Source organism: Aphelocoma coerulescens (genome assembly GCF_041296385.1).
Source record: "Aphelocoma coerulescens isolate FSJ_1873_10779 chromosome Z unlocalized genomic scaffold, UR_Acoe_1.0 ChrZ, whole genome shotgun sequence".
Classification (NCBI taxonomy): Eukaryota; Metazoa; Chordata; class Aves; order Passeriformes; family Corvidae; genus Aphelocoma; species Aphelocoma coerulescens.
In genome coordinates this window covers 21,208,292-21,231,631 of record NW_027184085.1, presented here as the reverse complement: position 1 = coordinate 21,231,631, position 23,340 = coordinate 21,208,292, and the positions used below count along the sequence as shown (strand labels likewise).

Sequence of the window (23,340 nt, the reverse complement as noted above, 5' to 3'; positions counted from 1 at the left end):
AGTATTTAAGAAGAAAAAGGGGGGAGGATACAGAAAGGTATATTTAGTTCCAATTCATCATGCTGCCCTACAGTTGTATCAATTTAACAGGAGGCATCGGGGAAAGAGGGGAAAAACAGGAGCTACATAAACAGCCATTACTGCAGAGTGAAACATTCCTGACAACCACAGCTTAACTAGCTGAAAATAACTTCAACCAGCTTAACAGATATACCTCTAGAAATGCAAGATTTCTCAAAAAACCTTTGTACATCCAGCCACATAAAGGCACAGAATAAAGAAACACCACTTAAGTGCAAATTAAAAAGTTGACCACAATGAAAGACGTAAGTTAAGGCACACAAGAGATGATGCACCGAAGCAAAGTAAAGCAGCAGTCAGACAGAACAATGCACTTGGTTGGGGTCATGGCTTGAAATAGATTTAGGGAGTATGAATCATGCAACAAGATATAAATAAAATAATTTTTTAAATCCGTCTCAAGACCTAAAAGGGTCGTTTTACTGTAACATTGTGGGAGGGAGCTGTTTTGTCTTAAGAGTGACGTTAAGAAGGTATTGTAGCTAGATCAGGAGGAGAGAAAAGGGAACAACACGCGTATCCGCGTATCACACTATGGATCTATCACCCACAGAGCTCCTCCATGATCCACAGCCTGTCATGAGCTCTCACAAGAGGATTACTGTAGTGTAGGGGCTTGCCCATCACTTCCTTCTGACACTGAAGAGTTTGTTTTAGAGCAACGCTATCCAAAGGTAACACGCTCGGGAAAAAAAATAAAAAACAAACAAGCTTTCCTAAAACAAAAAAAATCCCCTCTCCATACAAAAATCCCAACTCACAATTATCGGCAGCCAAAGGGCTAGAGGCGGCAGAGCAGAAACAGAAAGGGCTTAGCCGGCGAGACTGACGCGAAAGGGGCTGTCCCCAGGTGGGCACGAAGCCGCTCCCCGCCGCGCGGTCACCTCCGCCTCGCAGCCCGGGACAGTAGCGCTGCGCGGGGCTCCCTCCCGGCGCGGCCCCGGAGCACAGGGGAGGAGAAGCAACCGCCGCCGCCCCGGCCCCGCGTACCTCCTCATCCCGTTCCTCCAGCGAGGCGTCGTCCTCTGCCCGCCCGCCGGGGACTGCCCGCTCCGCCACAGCCGTCGCCCCGCCGGGGGCCGTCGCCGCCCCGCCGCCGCCGGGCTCTCCCTCCTCGGAGAGAGTTTCCGAGCCGGAGGAGGAGCCGGAGCAAGACGAGCCGACGTGGCCGGCGCCCCGCGCCCGCTCCGAAGCCGCCGAAACTTTCTCCGCCATGGCCAGGGGCTCAGAGCCGCGCCGCTCGCATGCCCCGCCGCCGGCAGCCGCGCTCCCCCGCCCCGCAGAGCGCAGCGCGGCCGCCGCAGCTGCGCTCCCGAGCCGGGCCGGGCCAGGCACCGCGCTCCGGGCGGCAGGCGGTGTCTGCGGGCGGGCGGGGCGGGCCGGGCCGGGCCGGGCGGAGCCACTGGCGTGGGGGGCGGGCCCGGCGCGGCGGAGCGCGGCGGGAGGGTGGCAGGTGGCGGGGTTGGGTCTGCCCGGTGAGGGGAGGGGCCCCTCGCCGTGGAAGGAGGCAGGTGGTAGGGGGAAAAGCCGGCGTCCCGCGGCTGGCGGCACCCTGACAGCCCGGTCCCGCCGCCCGGTGCAGGGAGGGCAGTGGGGTCTGCCAGAGCTCCTGGGCGATGTCACGGGTTTAAGAGCAGCTATTTTACATTATATTAGGGTTTTCTACGCCCCTCAGTTCCTCTCAAACGGAGCTACCAGCAGTTCATGGCAGCAATTTTGCCGTCTTCGTACGATTTACAGAAGGCTACGGACCCCTAGTTATGATCTTGCAGCAAACAAAAGTCCCTTCGAATGTTTGACTTTGAAACGGGCATCGACACTGGGATTTGTGACCTGGCTTTCAGTCATTGAAACCAAAGCAGATCACAGAAGTTAAGCACCTGAAAGCTTTTGCAAATCTTCCTGGACAACTCCTTCACCTTTCAGGACCTAAATGGCTTTTAAAACCAGTTATCCTGCCATTAAAATACTGTTTAAATACTATTTTGAAAAAAATCTCATTTTTTTTCTGTCCTGAGGACATAGGTCCTCATCTAATGTGCTAATACTATATATACATATATAATAATATATACCAGAGCTTTATTTGCTTATGCCCAGACCCCACATTAATCCGATTGTGAATTAAAACAGACTAAGAGCTTTTGTAATGAAGACAGTCCCACAGCATCACTGCAGAGTAGCTATCTTCTCCATTTCACAGAAAGAGAAATGTGAGCACACACCAGTTATTGATGTGCTCTAATTAACATAGTGCATAGTTGATGAAAATAGGAACCAGAATGCAAGTCTCCACTTTTTCAGATTTCTAATTTGAAAATCCAGTACTCCCAGATGGTAACTGAAAAAAATTATTATTGTTATTATTGTTATTGTTGTTATTATTATTATTAATATTATTATTATTACTACTAATACTACTACTACAATCATGTGGGTTATCAGATTACTAGTGGAACAATGATAAAAAATTCTCCAAATCTCAGTCTTTCTCTGGTTAGAGCGAGCTTTTAATGCTGGTTATTAGGTTGTAATGATGCCGGCAGCTCTCTGTGGTTTCTTATCAGTATTTAGATCAGACCTTTAAAAGTTAATTTATTGTGGAAGAGGATTAATCAAGAGTCACTAGGGACAGAATTTGACCCAGAAATTTGCCTATACCAACATTTAATGATAAGAAAATATGAGATATACACACAAAGACAAAAACTGATTTTGGTTTAATGAATTACACACATACACTAATCCAAACCTAACTCTAATAAGTTTAATTAACCAGTGAAAAGAGTTCCTTCTTAGTACTCCAGGTTCTGCACATAAGTTGTTATATCTCCAAATCATGGACTTATTCATAATTCTTGAGTCCTTGATTTTAAAGCTAAACCTTTTTCTGTCAGAATCTGCCTCTGGGTTAGTGTCATTCTCATAGCAGAACAACTTGCTTAATTTCCTACCTATTCTTCACAATGTATAAGAAAATTGCCAGGTGGTGAAAAGCAAAACTTCAGGTCTCTGTCACTTCTTTCTCTTGCTGCCAGAGATGAGACTGGAAAAAATAGAGCTTAGCCAAAGCATTTCTACACTTCAGTTATTACCAGCTGCCAGAACAGCCCCTGTAATCTGGGGGCAGCAAGGAACACATTAGAATAGTCACTGAACTGCTCTAATTTATGCCATAAATTGAAATATAAGAAGGCACTCAAAATTTATTATATCACCCCAGAGTTACAGAAGACAAGTGACAGTATTGTTCTGCTCTGGCCTATAGACTACGCCAGATCTCGTGCTCTGCTAACATTATCTTACACAAACAGAAGAGGGATGCTATGTTGCCTATAGTAGCTAAAATGGAGCTAAAGCTAAAAACAGCAAAGATAGAAGCTTACATCATTTTCCATCCTGGGAAAAGCACTGTTCCTTGCACTTCACCATCACAAATCAGTGAAGTACTTTGTGGCAAAACACCGAATATCTGGCATGACTTGAGAAGCTCATTTTGAAAACATTTGCTGAGAAGATGTCCATATTTAATAAGCTTTGAGCACCTCCTGTCAGGCACTGGATTCATTTGGCGGAGAGTATTGACAGAAGGGTGTTGAGTGGTCTGGTGTCAGCTATTACAGGTGGCTGGTTCCGTTTTGGATACATTTACCCATTTACACCAATTTCTTCCACCAGTACCTTTACAAGCAGCCATCCCCTGGTCTGCTCAATACTCCCTTTCTGTCCTTCCCCCAGTACACACAGCAGCTGCCCGCTCTGTGTGGTTACAGCTGTTCAAGATGTTCACTACTCAGTGCTCTCATGTCGGTTAACTGAAAACAAAATACAGGAAAATAAATAAAATGTATCTCAAAACTCCCTGATTTTATACCCGTTTGTTACTGCGTGGGAAATTCTTACACTCAATGTGGTCTTGAAGGACTGAAAGAATGACGGGCTAACAGATTTATTGACTAGTTTTTCACAAGACATCAAGGTATAGGGGAAACACTGGAAAAAAGCATGAAGAAGTATAGAAAAAAAATTGTCAGCAAATAATAGCTGTACATGAGACAGCATGAAAAGACAAATAAGAAGATAATGATTTGCTTTGTAATTGGCCCTTCGAGGTAAAGATCAGGATCTTTACCAAGAAATTATAGTGGGGAATCTCAGGAGCAGATACATTGTAAAAATGACAGGCAAAAACATAAACATTGCAGCAGTGTATCGAATAAACCAGAGAAGTCAGAGAGAAAGACTGTGAAGCTCATGAGAAAATTTTAAAAGGCGGGACAATGATTTCGGCAGGGCAAATATCTGTCCCATGTTACAGCTTTAATGAGTCAAATACAAAAAGTAGAGCTTTATAGTAGCTACTGCATCAATTCCATGACATCAGTTGCCTTCAAATCATTGCCTTTTTGAACCAGGAAATGTTTCATCAAATACTTTTTTATACTGCTTAGAATATTCTTCTTCCTCTTTGATTCTGAATATTTAGGCAAAAGTCTACCCCGGTAAGGAATAGTTTTCAAAATACAATGACAGTGGGGTTAGCACCTGAGAAAATCCGTAGGCAAGACTGACTGATCTGGCAAATGCAAGGTTCACCAAGACAGTTACACTATCAGCTTCCCTTTCTGCATAGTAAATGTGCATTAAACCTGACCTGGAAGAACCACTTCTTTGGATGAATAAGTCTCCATGCTTACTCAGTTCTTGCCCTCCCTGTTGAGACTGCCAACAGCATTGCCAATTAGTGCCAATCCTGAATGCAGATTGTAATAGGAATAGGCCTTTCAATATTTAATTCTAGACTTTTGCACTGGTGGTGTATAAATGTTTCATTAGTGCCTTCCTTCCTTTCTGCCATTTTTTTCCTGAAAAAGAAGCAAAACTGTCTCCCTGAAGTAGTACCAGAAAATAGGCAAACAGGAACTTATACTTTTAAGTACTACACCCAGCTCTAACAGTAAGCTCTGGAATCGGAGTTCTTTTTCTTGGGAATCCCGATTTATTGAAAATGCATGTTACAGGGTCATAAAGATGACACTCAGCTTTTATGTGATGTGTTTTATCGCTCACTCTCAAGCAATATGCAAGATCAGGAATTCAAAAGCTTTCATTGGTGGGGTTCAACTCACTGGAGTTAGTGGCAGGAATACTCACCACCGCCAACAGCAGTGCTAGGCTGGAAGAGAATAAAAACATGCATAAGGACAACTCTCATCTCTGGACTGGGGCAGGTACCGGTACAGTTTGTAGATCCTTTCTTTTTATCTCTGAAAGTCTTCTTAGACCTTAGGATACTTCAGAGTAAGCAGAACACACTTCGTAGCTCTCTAAGAGAATAAATTCTCTCTCTTATCATTAAAAAGCTTTTTTGACAACAAATGTGAGGCATGATTTACTTTCCATACCACTTGCAGAGCATGAAACAAGGGCATTTGAACATGCTGATTAGATTCAAATCATCTCAAAGGCATTAACAAGCTAGTCATGTTACATTTTAAATCCTAGCAACAATAGGCATATGATGAACAGAAATGTTGCATTCAAATCTGTGGAACATGTAATAAAACTGAGAAAAAGAAAACATTTCATCTATTAATCGATTATGTTACTAGATGTAAAAAGTCTTTGACAGGGGAGTAAACACAACTAGTGTATGCCTCTACTTGCTGCAGCTGCCTTTATCAAGACCAAGTTGCGTCACCATCTTGACAGCTAGAGATGGTGTGATCTGGACTAAACAGTGTAATTGCTGAAGACACTTTTCCCAGATTACTGACACTTCAGGACCTGCATAAGCACTGCATGAATCACTGTCATGAGACCTGCAGAAAATCACACTTAGATGAAACCACTGGCAAATGTTTACACTCTGGCATTTACATTTCTGATATGTTTAGTATAAAAAATTAAATAAATAAATGCTGCTCAACACAACATATATCACTGAGCATTGGGAGGCTACACAGGAACGCGGGGAAACACAATGTTGAGATGCCCTTGTCAGGTCTCCCTCAAGGCTTTGCTTTGAACTTACACCACTATGACTAAACATCAGAAGCTCACCCTCAGTTTCAGGCCAATTCAGGGTGGTCGTGAGCCTGTGTGCTGGAAGGGACAAATAGAAGTTAAACTATTTTAATCTGACTTCAGATACAGAAGTGTACTGCCAGCACATTGTGTGGAGTTTCTGCACACCTCTGCTGGCAGAGGTACTCAGTTTTTTGATGGATAACCCTTGGGCAAGGAGCCTTCCATAATTTCTCCCTCACCTTCACTACATGTGTATATCAGATACATAGTGACACGCCAGCAGCAGGGAAGAGCAGTAAGAACATGGCACCCTGTAACCAGCTAGCATACAACAGGAAGGTTACTCATTCTACGATCTCTTTCCCCAAATTCTGCTTTATTCAAGGACAATGCTGTGACTCTCACAAAATTATGGGAAAACTGTAGCTTTCATATTTTAACAAAGGTTATCACTCTTGCTTCAAAGTGTTGTAACTAGAGAAGCAGAAAGGTGCTAATTTCCCACTTTACCATGGCAGTATCCTAGTGCTAGTCATGAGTGTTATGAAGACCAGTCTCATGAAGAACAGATAGGCAGGAAGAGATGGTCTGGATTCAGAATGGGAACTGGAGATAACCAAAACTCCAGCTGTAGATACAGTAGGGAGAAGGGAGGAGCTCTAAGACCTGCACTGTTATGTTGCCAGCCTCATGGTCTCAGAGGCGTAGACACGTATGGACTGCTAAATACAATCTAAACTGTATCTGCATCCTGCGGTGTGTTCTGATCATTATTTTTAGCACTCCCAAACGATGTTTTAATCTTTAGCTCAACAGGTGCAAACCTAATTCACACCTGCATCTTCAGAAATTATGCACTTTCCAGACTCCATATGATAGTGGACTTCCCTGAATAAGTTTAGATGCCCTCAAGTCTACACAGTATCCCTTCCTTAAATGTTAAGGCTGTGGTTGACAGTGTCATTATGGACTGCAAAGTTTGTGGAAAGAAATCCTTCTCAGCAAGTGTTGTTCAGAACCTCTTTGAAAAACAACACGAAAATGGAAAGTGAATATGAGATCCAGTGATTGTCCTGAATTGTCAAACTCTCCAAAGCTCCATGGCAACAACTGAGGTAACAGCAGGTTTGAGGCAGCCCACAAGGTTTCTGTAAGCTCTGCCTGCCCTCATCCCAGGCCTCACAGTTCCTAAATAGAGCAGGCACAGTGTTTGAGGAAAAGCTGTGATTTTCTCTGAGAAATCAGCTATTGTGTGGGAGCACTAAAAATGGTGCCACAGTATTTATATGGTATTGTTTGTGCAGACATTCTTATTCACAGAATGAGCAAAAACTAAGCCCTCATTGTACATGTAAATAGGATTAATATTCGGAGTTTTGCTCTTTTCTGATCTCTCTCCCATTAAACTAGAATAGTCTCCCAAACTCAAAATGTCATGACTTAAGCTAGGTAGACATCACATGCTTATAAAGATGGAAACAATTTTTAGCATAAATACCTCATGTATAAAGTAAAATATTCAAAAGCCAATTTTTACTTGCTCTGTCTACCAGGAAAAAAAAAAAAAAAAAAAAGGATTGTGGGTTTGGTTTTTTTTTCAAAGTATTGCTTTACCTTTTTTTTTTTAACTTGCAAGATTTTAATAGCAAAAATTACCTCTTTTGCATCCTACCTCCTATTTTTGAAATAAAATATTATGACACAGGGCTTTATTCTTTATTCTCTTATTTGTACTTTTTCATTGACTATATATGTATAGTCACCATCCATCAAAACTGCTTTCTGTGTTTCCACGGGGAGTCTGAAGAGGGAGGAAATTTACTTTTAACAATCATCCTCACTGTGATGTAAGAGCTACATGAGTGGAAGGCCTGCTAAAGGTGACTGAATTTTCTGTTTACTCTGTCTCTACTAGAAGCTTGTTCCTGTCAAGAGAGATGCGTAGCCTTCAGATCTTACATACTTTTGCCTAGGCTTTATGTATGGCATGAGATAAGGGGCATTACAAACTCAGTAGAGTCTACATCAAAATTTGGCCTTTATTTCATCTGTAGTTCGGTAGACTAATTACACCAACAGTATCATTCTATATCCATTGGTATACTTTGCTAAAATATTACCTCAAGCATATGTTTTTCAACTTTTATTCTATGTTCTACTTGTTTGATAAGCAATTTCATCCTAGGACAGTTAGGTCTAAAAATAAATATTTTGCAGTAGTGTTTTGGAGCTGAAGTTGACAAATCCATATTCTTAGATTTATTTACTGCCAAAATTTAAGTGCTATTTATGCCAGTAACTGCCACTTTAAAATAAAAACTCCACTGACAGAAATGTAGGAAACTCTCAACTTATCTAAAGCTTGCATGTTTAAAATTCAAACATATCTTATGTTCCAGATTAGAAGTAGTGGTCAACACTTTAAAAAGTAAATGCCTGAAGTCAGTTTCCTAAACATGTACAAATGATCCTTAAAAGTCACTTGAAAATCTGAAACAAGGTTAATTTTATGTAGGAAGCTAATTTGAGGCAGCTGGCTGTGAAAATAATAGACATTGTTGCTCAGTTGGCCTTGGCTTCCTCTCCAAAGGGATTCTTCTAGATTCTGCAAACCCACACAGACTGCCATATGTATTAAGGAAACAAATTTTCTCTCAGGCAAAAATAAATAAGTCTTTCAAAATGTGGAAAAAAATTATAATGATGATGATAGTAATAATAATAATAAATATATTTTGAAAATTATAAGGTCTGTTTAACTAAGCCAAGATTTTTATGTATGAATGCAGTTTCTGCAGTTCATTTAATAATTCAGCAGATTTGGTGTCAACAACACAGATCAAATTTGCACCTTCTCAATGTTATTGTCTGTTTTCAAAGCAACTCTCTCTAAATATTTGGGTTCGTGCTTAAAATAATCTTTGCATATGTGACATTTCATCTTTCTAACCTGTATATGGAAATAACTAATAAACTTGAACTGCTTAAGCAAACTTGCCTTCATTTACTATCCGTAGAAAGATTATGCTTCTCCAGTGACATTTCTCTCTCTCGTAACTAATAAGTATAATAGCAGAAAGACTGATTCACAGACATCAGAGATATGATAAAAGCATTCAGACCAAAAAGTCTAATCATGTACATCAACAGAAAAGCTTCCCATACAAATCACTGTCCCAGCCTAAGCTTTGCCAACACAAACATTTAAGAAATGTATCAAAATTAGGGATATGCACTGTGATTCACTTTTAGTAGTGGTGTTGCCCAATACTTTCACTATCACAAGAGGCTGGGCTACATACAATTTTGCAAAATTGCACTCATTCAAACTGAAGTTTTCTGTAATGAGAATTTAGCTGAGGTTCTGATCAACCATGTGTGGTTTTGTTGTCATTGTTAAGCTATTTTATTTTGCAGGGGGTGGCAGTCGATTTGCATTTATTGAATTTTTAACCAAAACAATTCATCCATTTAAAAAAATACATCAGAGGAAATGAGCTGTCTAATCACACTTAAAATTCTCACAGAGACTCAATACAAAGCTCCTCTGTTTTTATGCTTCAGAATGAGAGACAAAGTTTGGTGGGAGGAACACCTTCCTGTCAGGAATGTGATTTTAAGATCCTTATGATAATGCAGCCTAATTTCAGCACACATCTACCTTACTTCATAAAGTAACAACATCTTTGTGTATAACAAAAAAAAAAATTACATTTTGTCTGAAACAAGCCTGATAATCAACCACATATAAAATCATCACAAAGCCTGAGAGAGGCTTTTAAAGAACACTGTTGAAAAATTTTAAATACTGAAAATTGTTGTGGGTTGCCTTTCCTGTGGTTTTATTACCTTTGCTACTGAAAACCTGTAGCATAGGGGATGAAGATTCAAACTGGAGGGAAGTCAAAGAAGCAGGATTACGGGAAGAATGGATATTATAAGCACCAGAGACTGGAAGAGAAGCTGAGGATGGTTTGGAGCAAGAATGTGGAAATGTGACAGGTGCAATGAATGCAGACAGTGTTGGACAGAGAAGAGTAGGATCTCAGTGGGGAGAGCCTAAAATGTTACAGGCCGTAGGAAATAGCGGTGTTGTGACCCCTCAGGCATAACCTGCTCTGGCACCTGTAGGTGACTCAAGTCTCTGTTCATGCTTCTATCAAACAGCTGGGGTGAAACCTTACAACTGGGTTGAGACTCAACAGCTGTGGCAAATCCTTTATGTAAGGAGTGCATCTCTTCCCTGGTGTTGGATCACTCACATTAAGAGATTCTTCTTTGTGGTGTGTTGGCCCTGTCTGGCTGCCAGCCTCACCACCAGCCCCTGGCCACTCCCTCCCCACAGCAGAACGTGGGCGAAAACTGCAGGAACATGAGTGATGAAGCTCGTGGGTGGAGATGCAGGCAGGGACATGGTTTGCCAACTGCTGTCATGGGCAAAATAGACCCAACTTTGGATAAGTTAACAATTTATTGCCAATTAATGCTTTTCATTCCAGATTCAGGAACTGGAAAGCAGAGAGGGAAGAAGCAATGCTAGAACACCTTTCCCCCTTCACTAGTCTTAGTGTCCATCTGTCCTTTCTCACTCTTTTTCTCCCCCCACAGTCCTGCCCAGATGGTGTTCTCTGCCCTTTTGTCCATATCTGCTCCTTGAGGCACTGCAGCGTGGCTGACTTCAACAGCAGCATCTTGGCATCTGTCCCTTGAGAAGCCAGCGGCAAACAGTGTGAACTGTCTGGAACATGCACACTGGGCTGTAAACAGCTGGAACTGGCACACAGGGCAATGCGTGTGGCAGCCCACACCCACCACACTGGCAACTACATTAATCCAAGCAAGGGCAGGCTGGGGTCTGCAGAGTTTGGGGCAGGCCATGGAGGAGGGAGAGGACAGGGGCTGGGGATGGGGATGATGGGCTGGGTCCAGCAGGGTAGAGCAGTGTAGCTGCACTGGAAAACATCCCAAACTTCAGCAATACCCAGGTTGAGGTCTCCCTGGCAGCCTCAGCATGCCCCTCATTTGAGGCGATGCTTAAGGATGTGATGAACATCCCACCCTGACTGGCCTGAGGAGGGAAGAGGGCATGGCACAGGTGCCCCTTCAGATTGTGGAAGAAGCTGGAAAGGGTGCTGTGAAACACCATGCTGGAGGGCAGGGAAGAGACTGAGCTGGGCCACAGCTGTGGTGATATGGGGGAACAGAACAGCATCCTCCTTCAGCAGCCAAAAAACAAACACATTCTGCTTTGTGTGGGCAACTTATTCCAATATGTTACCACCCTCACAGTAAACAATTTTTTCATAACATCTAGCCTAAGTTTCCCCTCTTTCAGTTTGTATTCAGGTATTTCAAAACCATTCAAATGCAACTTTATAAAGATGCTTGGAAACAAAATAATTTCTAAATTAAAGGCCGGGAGAAACCTAAAGATATTCTTCCTTTTTCTTTTGTATTTCTTTCTTAGAGACAAAGTTAAATTTCAAGAAAAACTGTTAAAAAGAAATTCAATCAGAGAAATCCGCTGGAAAATTTTAAATAGCCCTTCACCCTTTGGAAAATTGGCCTGTTGCATCTTCATCCAAGCTCACCCACTCAGTGTGTCTCTAGCAGTTTAAATTTCTGTTCACCCTGAATAAAGAAAACCTACTGAAGTCATACAACTGTTGCCATAAGAAATTAATTCATTTTCAAAAGACTCTTGTACTACAGTAAAAAAGTCACAGAAACAAGCAGGCAAAAATTAATAATTCTATGTTCATCATAAGGACTATGGTTTATGAGTTATGTCAGGCCTGAGGTCACCCATGAAACAAGAGAATTAAAGAAATATTAAAAAGACACGTCCTCAAGGAGCACTGGACATGTAAATTATAACACAAGCCTGTTTTTTAGTCCAATAAGGCATCTGATTGTGTACAATTACCCAGGAAGGCTTGATTCTGACCCATTCAAAACTAATTCACTCATTAAATTCTTTCAAAATTCTTTCAGTATTGCAGGTATAGAACAGAAAAAAGTCTGAAGTAAACTCATGAGATGCTAAGGTGAGTAAACTGTCTTAGTCATCCCTTAAAATGAAAAGAAAAAAACTATTCTTTCCAATAACGCAATCAACAATTGAGAAAAAAGAGGTTCAGTGACTTCTTAAATAGCAGTTTTAAAGGCTCTTTCAACAGCCTTGCTTTGTTCATTCAAAAAGAATGTTTTCAAGTTTTCAAAACCATTTCTAGCCATTTTGATGTGTTACATTTTTTACTGTCATTGAAATGCATTTACTGTGATAATTAGAACAGATGGCAAATACAGGGGAAATTTATAAGGATATTCAGTCACTCTAACGCAGCTCTAGCTCCTGATGGATTTAGTAATGACTTTAAAAATGAAATTCCAGACAAATCAAACTATTAAATACTTCATCCAGGAAAAAAAAAAAAAATTGTCAGTGACATAAAAGCTAAAGAAGTCTTAGGAAGGATAATATGTACATATCTTTCCACTCTAGATCATGTTAATATGTTGAATGAAAAATTTATCCAAAGCACATAAGCTATTTTTCAGTTCATCTGTTATGGTAGGATTTAGGGAGTTAACGATAATAAGGTCTCTTATCCCTGCAGCATTTTATTCTGACTCCAGGAGGGTCAAAGCCATAATTCTTTTCCATGGGGAAATTATCCTGCTATTAACCCACCATTATATTTTACATAGCAGAGTTAATGCAAACACACTATAGTGATGTATAACTAAAGCATAATTCATTAAATGAATATAAATTTTATGTAAGGCAAGTAATGTAAAGAAATCCTTGAACTTTTCTGACATGTAGAAAAGAGAGGTCAGAAAGTTTATTGGGGACCAGAGGCCAGTAGAAGTGGAGAGTGTTTGCTCTTTGCTGACTGTGTGATTTCACTGGGATCTCAGGCTGGCCAACTGTGATCATGCACCTCTGTCCCCTCTGAAAAGTCTCCCTGCAAGTGTAAGGAAGTGAGTTGCACATGTAGCTGCACCTGCTGTGACAGACCTTGTCATTCATGTAACATCAGCTACTGAAGGCTCATAGAAATATTTGTGCATGTCTGTAAAAAAAAAAGAAAGAAAGAAAACCACACTTGATGCATAATCAGCCTTTTATCAGTCTTTTTATCTATAAAATAATTGCTTTGAGTGTTAATTAATTGCTGAGATGTTAAGATGTTACATGTTAAATAATGCTGAGAGTGTTTTGCAAATGAATGAATTTCTTATTGCAACAGCTCCATTGAACAAAATTTTTTTAGTTTACAAATGTTCTTTTCACAGTCACAATATTTATCCGGATCTGCAGTTGGATAGATATACCAAAATAGACACAATCACCACTTGTCTAACTTGAAATAATTGTTTCATTTGGATTTGCCAAACTGTTTTGGCTCTGTGAATGAGACAGTGTGTTATTTAAAACATGTAAATAGAATCAAGAGATCTAAGCTTATCATTTGTCTTTTTTTCTGTTCTATGGAGAATATGTACGTTTAAACAGTAACATGTATTTTGGGATAACATTCAATTCTGAATACTGTAAAATTTATCTATTAGACCAGAGATTTTTAAGAATGTAATGCCGTATCATATTAATATATAGTATTATTTGAAAACACAAATCTCAAAAAAATTACTTAGTCTTCCACAAAAGTGTCCTAGGTTAAGACAATTATGTGGGGTGAAAACTCCAAAATTACTTATGTTTAACTTAGTTTTAACCACTTCCCTTTCACCAATAAGGAGAGACAAATGCAGGAAGACATAAGTGAAAAGATAACAGTTTGCTAAAAAGAAAAACAGCAACAACCAAGATAACAGCAATCACCACTAGATACAAAGGCACTGAGTCTTGCGGACCCCCCAGCAACAAAGACAACAAGATGGTGGAGAAGCCCCTCCTTCCAATATGGCGGCCATTGTAGCAGCCTTCATGGGCCGGAAGAAAAAGACAAGAGGGCGGAGAAGTCCCCTTCTGTGGCAGAGAGAAAGACCAAAGGAAAAAAAAAACAGACGGTAACCGAACCTCCATGGCTCCAGGACTCCCTCATTCTAACAATGGGGGACAGGGACCAAAAAAACCCTGGAAAACTATTTTTGTCCATAAGGCGACAATGCTTTCACAAACACTGGAAGAAACTTACCAGAAAGTTGCAGGTCTGATCCCTCCTCAGAACAACCTTCCCCCTGGAACAAAAAACGGAGCTTATGAAGCAGTTCTGGTGGCAGATGGAGGTGCTGGCATGTCTGGGAAGCTCCAGGCCTGCGATGTCAGCCTCCCTGCTTCCTTCTGGCCTGAATGGACACAGTTAATGTCAGCGCAGTTCCAAGTCACTGCTGCGTTGCAGGGGAGAAGAAATGGTCCTGCCAAGCACCAAAAAGATGCAGGCCCAGGTATGGCAGCCCAGAGTGGTGAAAAAGGTCTGGAACAGTTTAGGACTGCAAAATGCAGCTTCTGAGGTTGCAGCTCAGAGACCTGCCACAGGGAATCCCCTCAGTAGCCCAGAGAGAACGAAAGAGAGCTTGTACATGTCCATTTCCTATTCTTAAAGGGACCCTCACCGGCCCCCTTCTGTGAACCTGGTGTAAAACGCTTAAGTTTTTTTCTGTTTCCCAGGTTGTTGAGTCTGAAAGTGACAGTAAAAATAGGCTGCACAGATTGACGTAGAGAAAATATGGAATACACAGTTTTGGAGTCACCTGAGGTAAAAATCCGAGCTGACTAAGAGGTTTTTAAAAAAGAAATAGAATTTAAAATGTAAAGTTAAAATGTCCCTGAGCTTTAGCATAGCAAGCCTCCAGCTCCTCAAGGAGCTAGTCAATAGGATCCCTGTGAGATTGCTTTCTGGGGCAAGGGAGCAGAACACATCTGGCAGGTCTTTAAGGAAGTCTTCCATACAGTGCAAGAGCTAGCGACTCCCAGAACAAGAAACTGGGCAAGGAAGGCAAGAGACTGGCACGGCTGAGTAGGAAACTGCTGGTCAAACTAGGGGCAAAGAAGGAAATACACGGTGGAAACTGGGACAGATAATCTGGCAAGGGTACAGAGAATAATTTTGGTTGTATAGGGTTAGGGTGAGGAAGGCCATGGCAAGGCTGGAACTGAATTTGGCAAGGGACACAAAGGATAAGAGGAAGGGCCTCTACAGGTACATTAACCAGAAAAGGAGTACCTCCTCTGATAAACAAAGCTGTTGAACTGGTAACAATGGAGGAGAGGGCTTAGGTACTTAACATTTTTACTTCAGTATTCAATGGCAAACTCTCTTCTCACACCTTCAAGTGGATGGACAGCAGGATGGAGACTGGGAGAGCAAAGTCCCATCCACTGTAAGAGAAGATCAGGTTTGTGACCACCTGAGGAACCTGAATATACATAAGCTTATGGGATCTGACAAGATGCATCCCAGAGTCCTGAGGGAATTGGCTCATGTAGTTCCCAAGCCATTCTCCATTATATTTGCAAAGTCATGGGCAAGTCCCAGGTGACTGAAAAAGGGGAAACATCATACCCATCTTTAAGAATACAAGAAACGAGGACCCTGGAAACTAATGACCTGTCAGCCTCACCTCTGTGCTTGGGAAGATTATTATGTTTCTATTCCATTGTGCCAGCTTTGCTGGCATAAATGGGGATTTTATTGTGCTGTTACATGGCATCCTGTACAATGCAATGCTTCTACCAGAAGTTTAAGAGACACACAAGAGAGGTAGAACAAGTGAAATGCTAAAATATTTTTTGAGCTAATCAATAAGATCATTGCAGTGCATGTGTCTTTCTAACTCATTTTGTATTTATGAATATAATTTTTATCTCTAATAAGTCATTCATATTTTTGACAGTGCTAGTGAAAAATCACAATAACTGGAAGAGGGCAGAGTGGCTCTCTTCTACAATGTATTTCAAAATTTCTTGCAATAAGACCACATGTTTCTCTGGACAGAAGATGAATAACCATCTATTTTACGACTCACTAGGTGTTTACACTTGTCATTATCAGGGTCAAAATACTTGTAGTCCTGCATTTCTGTGCCAAAAGAAATTGAAGGTCCATGTGAAGATTAAGCAGTGAAGGTTACTAGTTCAGACCATGGAGTGGACACAGCTGGATTCACAGCAGGCTCAGCAGAAACATGGTATTTGGTGTACATATCTTTCACTGGGCTAAGAACTGGCTGGATGGCTGAGCCCAGAGAGTGGTGGGGAATGGTTCTGCATCCAGCTGGGGACCGGTCACTAGCAGTGTCCTCCCAGTATCAGCGTTGGCCCCAGTCCTGGTTAGTATCTTTTCTGATGATCTGGATGAGGGGATTGAATCTACCACAGCAAATTAGCAGATGACACCAAGCTGGGTGTGAGTGTTGATCTGCTTGAGGGTAGGAGGGCTCTGCAGAGGGATCTGGACAAGCTGGATTGATGGGCCAGGAGGGCTCTGCAGAGGGATCTGGACAGGCTGGATCGATGGGCCAAAGCCAACAACACGAGGTTTAACAAGACCAAGTGCCTGGTCCTGCAGGTTGGTCACAGCAATCCCCTGCAGTGCTACAGGCTGGGGACAGAGTGGCTGGACAGTGGTCAGGCAGAAAGGGACCTGGGGGGTTCTGATTGACAGCAGCTAAACATGAGCCAGGGTGTGCCCGGGTGGCCAAGAGGCCAATGGCATCCTGGCCTGGATCAGCAATGGTGTGGCCAGCAGGACCAGGGAATTCATTCTTCCCCTGTACTCGACACTGGTGAGGCTGCACCTTGAATCCTGTGTTCAGTTCTGGGCCCCTCAATTTAGGAAGGGCATTAAGATGCTCAGACACATTCAGAGGAGGGCAACAAGGCCGATGAAGGGTCTGGAGCACAAGTCCTATGAGGAGCAGCTGAGGGATGTGGGGTTGTTCATCCTGGAGAAAAGGAGGCTCAGGGGAGACCTTATCACTCCCTACAACTGCCTGACAGGGGGCTGTAGCCAGGTGGGGTGGGTCTCCCAGACAACCAGCGACAGGACAAGAGGACAGAGTCTTGAGCTGCGCCAGGGGAGTTTTAGATTGGATGTCAGGGAGAAGTTCTTCACATAAAGAGTGATTGGGCATTGGAATGAGCTGCCCAGGGATGTGGTGGTGTCACCATCCCTGGAGGTGTTTGAGAAAAGACTGAATGTGGCACTTCAGTGCCATAGTCGAGTTCATAAGGTGGTGTTAGGTCATAGATTGGTCTCTGTAATCTCAAAGGTCTTCTCCAACCTAGGTAATTCTGTGATACTGCAGGGAAGAAAACTCTTCTTCCATAAGGACCATTTAAGCTGTAAAAACAACAGTCAAAATCCTGAATTATTGAGTCTCTTCAAAAAAATTTATAGAAACCACAATCACTGGAATACCTACTGACTTTTGAGACATATCTAATTATTTGTAGGTAACCACAAAGGACTATGACACATACAGATTTTTTTGGCTTCGTTCATAATTTGACACATCAAACCATAACCAGAGCAAGCTGGTTCAATGCCTGAACTAAAAGGTGCTGAATTTTACTCCATTTGAGACTGTAGAACTGCAGAGGTGGGTAAGCACTTTCCTAGTGTATCTGCCTGAGATGGAGAGATGCATGTGGCCCTGTCTTTTCCAGGAACATTACCTCTTCACACAGTGCTTCATTTTTTTTGAAGTCAAAGCCCAGCTAGACAAAATAATATATTCACTGTGGAAAATGGAATATCACCCACCAGATGCACATCTATAATATACGTTTACTTCTGTAATCAGAAATTGGGCCAGAAGCATTGATACATGGTATTTATCTTGAAACCTGCACTTTTGAATCACAGAGCACTGGAAATGCTGGTATACAGCTTTTAGTAGAAATGAAACACTGATATATAGTTACTCCACTGTCTACTTGAATTCTTAAATTGCAATCATTAATTACTCAACTTGCTTGCTTTATGCATGGCAGGGTGAATTATACCTGCGGTGGGTAGTACCTATTGTTCAAGTTTACAAATTATCCATGTTCCATAGCATGCAAGAACAATCTTAGTTTCTGGCAAGACAAAGTGGCACAGAGCAACTATTGACAATGAATTACAGTTTTTTAGAATTGCTGCTTGAGTGAGTTGCAGGCAGTTTTCAAATAGCAACTTTTAAGCACACTTTAAAGGATGGGGTGAGGGGGTGCCTGACACCAAGTTGTGTAGGGCAGTAGATGAAGAACTTAGGTTAACAAAGCATCTTGCTTTGGGATGTATTCTTTCTACCCAGGTTGGTTCCTTCAACTCTCTCACATGAACCATATTGGAATTTAAAACTTATCTTATGTGTCCTGTAAAGCTGCATTTGGTAGATGTTTTCTCAGTTTACTTAATGAGTAGGTAGCCTCAGGCTCCCATAGAATCCAGTTAGTTCAGCTTTCTTTCCAAATGCAGCACCACTACAGCTCCTCTCCCCTGATTCTTTGATAAAACAGGCTAAAACATTCATTCAGGAATCAAGAAAGCAAGACTACTACCTCAATCAGATGGGAGAGAAATGCACGTGTCCTGCCAATGTCTCTGCCTGCCTGCTGTCGACAGGATGCTCCTCTGCTCCATGGCTGAAGCTGTCCTGTTAACCAAGCCAAAACCCAGGAGTACAGTGAGGAAGAGTAAGAAACAACCTACTTCCACAGCCAGGTATTTAGAGCACCCTACCAATACAAGCTGAGCCCAACTTTCAGATGGCCATTTTGCTTTAAACTTTCTTCAGGCACAGATCAAGAGTTAGCATACAATATTTTTTTCTTTCATGGGATGTGCCCTACACATTAGCTTTATTTTATAGAGGCAGACTTTCAGGAGGTCTGTCCCAAATGACAGAAACAGGTATGTTTCAGGAAAAACACGTTAGAAAGAGGAAAGTTGGCCTTACATTCTTAAGGGCAGCTTCGGACTGTAGGTCTCAAATGGCAATAGTTTCCTGCTTATCACCTCAACAGCTGGAGAAGAGACAGGCTGAAAACACGCCTGTTGTCTGGTAGTTACCAGCTAATTTTACTGAGTTCCCCTTGCACCTAAGGAGGCATTTGTGAGAGGTGCTGTACTTTACTAGGCACCCTAGGGGAAAGCTTCACATCTAAATCAGCAGAACACAGGTTAGTGCAATTGATGCAACACAGATTGCACTTCAGTGCACAGTATTTCAATGTGTATTTGCCTTTCACCTCCAGACTGGCCAGTGGCTTTTCATCCTCTCATTTTCAAACTGCTGTGATACAGTGGAGAGTTTAGTAAGACAAAGATGCAGGGCACTGTAACACCTAGCTCTCAAATGTTGACATCTTTGGTACTAACCCAAGGTAAATATGTGATTCTCATTCTTTCACAACATTTTCAAATATTGATTTAATATTTTCTAACTGCATTAGATTGACTCTATCTTAAAAAGTGCATAGCCATTATCCAGATAGCAGAAGTGCAAGCTGATGAATGAATGTTATTTAATTCTGATCCCCAAAATTGTCATTTACTTTTAAGTCCCCATTTCACTTCTGGAATAACAAACAAAATGCTGGTTCTGATTGATAGCTTTGGCCACAAAGAACTAAACTGAGATCATCATTTTGTTTAACATAGGAATTATAATCTGTCTCTGTTAGGTTTTCAGTATGCTAAAATAAAGAACACATAGCCCCCTCTTGTACTCACAAGTTATCTCAGCACTCCTGCCTGGTCTGTTTGATGTCTTTCATCAAAAAGCTGGACTGAAAGCTTCCTAGATCATGTTATATTTACACAATACTTTGACAAAACAGGCTGAAATTGGCAGATTGAATCTATACATGTATACGCATGTATACATCTATACATGTATACGCATGCTTACATACAAACACACACACACACACCTGTTGTTGCTGTAAGGTGCATCTAGCTTAACTACCAGCTTTGATCTACTCTAAAGGCACCTTGAGATCACCAGCAAATCCAGTCTACCCTTATGGCAGGAAAGTTCAGGAGCCATGTGGCAAGAAGTGGTAGAAATCTGTGATGGCACTTGCATGTATATTACTGCTCTGGTGCATGCTAAGGGATAGTTGGGGGTCTAAATTTTCTCCATGGCCTTCTCTGAAAGTCACCTCAACAGGATTTACAGCCCTTTGGAAGCAGAATGAGATTAGATTTATATAAAGTGTCAGCCTTGCACTTAAAAGGCAGTTGGTATGCTCAGTTTGTATATCATGTTTAACATGGAAGGGATATTTGCTTTTGTGGATACTTCAACCTAATGTGTAATTGGTAATAGATCACTGTTACCTGATATCAGTTCTATTCTGGTAATGGATAAGTAATGGTTTAGGAAAGTATTGATGCCAGAATCTTGAATTCCGTAGAGAAGATTTTATTGAATTATTTACACTTATTTCTCAGGTATAAGGCAAACTGGATTTACCCACATAAACAGCCACAACCAGAATACCAGTCATACACATCTTTCATATACAAATGTAATCCATACAACTAAAACAGGTTGGACTGACTGCAGTGATTATCTCTATACAGGTGAGGAACCCCTAAACAAGCCTTGCATTACCAGTTAGAAAGCAGTGTTACTAGAGATACGTGTTAAACATCTGGAGGTCAAAAGGGAATGGCCAAAGTAAGAGGCAATTCCTCCAAAAAGTTGTACTCCCTCTAACTTTGCAGCTTCTGGTGTCTTCAGTATCAGGCTGGGATTATAAAAAAGGATGAATTCCCAAATTCAGCACAGTTGATTCTACTCTGTCTTCCCCCTCACTGCTCCATGTACATAAACAAACCAGTGATATCCACTAATGACACAACAACTTTGTAAAGTTGGCTCCAGCCCCTCATAGTGATTACTTTTTTTGTGGGAAGCAATTAAATGCAAGTAGCAAAATGAACCGTATCCTGTGCATTCACTCTGACAATGTATCTTGGGAGGCAACAAACAACTACATGTCTCCACAGGACGGAGAAAATTACCTGATTTGTAATAATTTATAATAATCAAATAATAGATTTTTTTTTTTTTACTAAACTGTTTAGTATGGCATTCAAATTAATTCATCTGCTTATTCAGCAAGAAATGAAGACAGAAAGGAACAATTCCAGAAGTGAAGTGCCAGACTATCAGCAAATATTCAGGACCATTGATTTTGGTCTAATACAGGTTGATTCTGCTAAACTACTCAAACTGGTTTAACCCAGATTCAGAAAAAACAACGGAGGAAGATTTCAGCACCTGTAATAGATGGTGCCAAAGGTCAACTGAACAGACAGGTAAAACAATTAAAATGCAAGACACACAGAGTTTATAGCTTGAGTTAAAAATCAATATTGATTGAAAAGAAAATGAAAAATTATTAGATTAATTTAATGTCATGATTTAACCCCAGCCACTTCCCCTCACCAGTCGGACTGGGGAGAGAACTGGAAGGATAGGAAAGCAAAAGCTGCACAAGCAAGCTAAGCAAAACAAGGAATGAATTCACTGTTTACCATGCACAGGCAGGTAATCAGCCATCTCCAGGAAAGTGGGGCCTCATCAGTCAGAGGAGCATGGGGAAGATGAATGTCATCATTCTGAACATCCCCCCTTCCTCCTTCTTCCCCCCACTTTGTATACTGAGCATGATGTCACAGGGTCTGGAATATCCCTTTGGTCAGTTGGGATCACCTGTCCTGGCTGTGTCTCCTCTCAGCATCCCAAGCACCCCCAGTCCCCTCACCAGCGTGGCAGTAAGAGAAGCAGAAAAGGCCTTGGCTCTGTGTAAGCTCTGCTCAGTAATAACAAAAGCACCTCTATATTATGAACTTGGTGTTCAGCACAAATCCCAAACACAGCCCCATACCAGCCACTGTGAAGAAACTTTACCCCAGCCGAAATCAACGCATTCATCAAGCCCATTTTCTGTTAGCCTCTTTCTTTATTAAGTCACATTTTGAACAGAGGAAGTGTGAGTGGTAACAAGACTGTAAAAGAGATGCAAGTTCCTGGATGAGCTAGATCTGCTGGAGCATGTGTGGTTGATCCTCAGCATTCTGAAACCTGGAGCAATCCAGATTAGAAGAGGTTGCAAAAGGTGAAGGTGCAGGCTGCCTCATACCACAATGAACGGCACCTATTTTCAGTTCACATTCAGGGTATGCCCTTGTAAACATGAAATTTCAACAAGAGCTACACCAGAGAGAGTTTCTTACATGCTGCTATATTGTAGCCTGGTCTTTTGAGAATTTCAGTGGGTGTCTTCTAGCAATGCATTGACTGCATCAGACTCTTTGCTTAATAAGAATCAAACAACAAAATAGCAGCTCTTCATCTGTACCAACATATTTGTGCTTTCAATTACAAACAGCTTAACAGAAATTCTTCCTCGTATTTGCCCCGCCACTGCTGTTCCACATTATTTCTCAAACGACTTTGTGAATAATATGCCACCAGTGTTGACATTTAATTTAATGGAAATTACTTAGAAAAACAAAAATATCACAATTTTTAAAAAGTAATGTTTTCGGTAGTATCCTTAGCCTACATTATTTAGGGAACCTGAATTTTCATTTTTTGATCATATACTCTGTATCCAAATTATAATATTTTTGTGTTGTCACGCCACAGTTGATTTCTGAAGACAAGTCCATTATGTCACAAGCATAATATTTTATGATTCTAGAGTAATGAGAATGGGACCAAAAAAAGTTTAACATCAAAAATATTGATAGTAAAGATAAAAGCAGAAACTAACAAGGGTAATAATAAATGCTGAAAGAAATTCCACTTATGAAATATTTAGGCTAGATATTTAGATATATCAGTTGTAGGCAATGTCTTCAGTTGTGCAAGACTGTTTGCCTTAATATTTACCTGAGTTAAAAACAACTGAAAGGGAGAACTATACTGAATGACTCAATTTTCTATTTTCTTTTCAGATTTTCATGCATACAATTACCTTGATAGTGGCAACTGAAGTCAGGAAATTCTAATCTGTGTCATATAATCAGTGGGATTTTATAAGCCTGGTGTTTAGAATAGAATAAGCTTTCATCATAAAAAAATTACTTCATTCCCTTGCAAGTAAAATGAGAAAAATGAAACATTGTGTAGAACTCTTAGATTAATATTCTTTGAGGCAAATTCTGGATTTCAGCTCCTTGGCTAAGACGACAAAACTGTGGTGTAAAAAAGAGTCTTGTTTATTTTGCTGACAGAGGGTCCTCCACATTT

The 23,340-nt window shown here is 41.2% G+C and overlaps 1 protein-coding gene across 1 annotated transcript in view; it reads right to left on the bottom strand.

The window, feature by feature from the left end:
- MAST4 (microtubule associated serine/threonine kinase family member 4) overlaps positions 1–1,390 on the bottom strand; it is a 289,105-nt gene extending 287,715 nt beyond the window's left edge. The window contains exon 1 of the mRNA XM_069000723.1: positions 1,072–1,390. Coding sequence (XP_068856824.1) covers positions 1,072–1,296 — 225 coding nt within the window. The 5' untranslated portion in view covers positions 1,297–1,390. The remainder of the gene's footprint in view (positions 1–1,071) is intronic.
- Between the last annotated feature and the right edge of the window lie 21,950 nt (positions 1,391–23,340).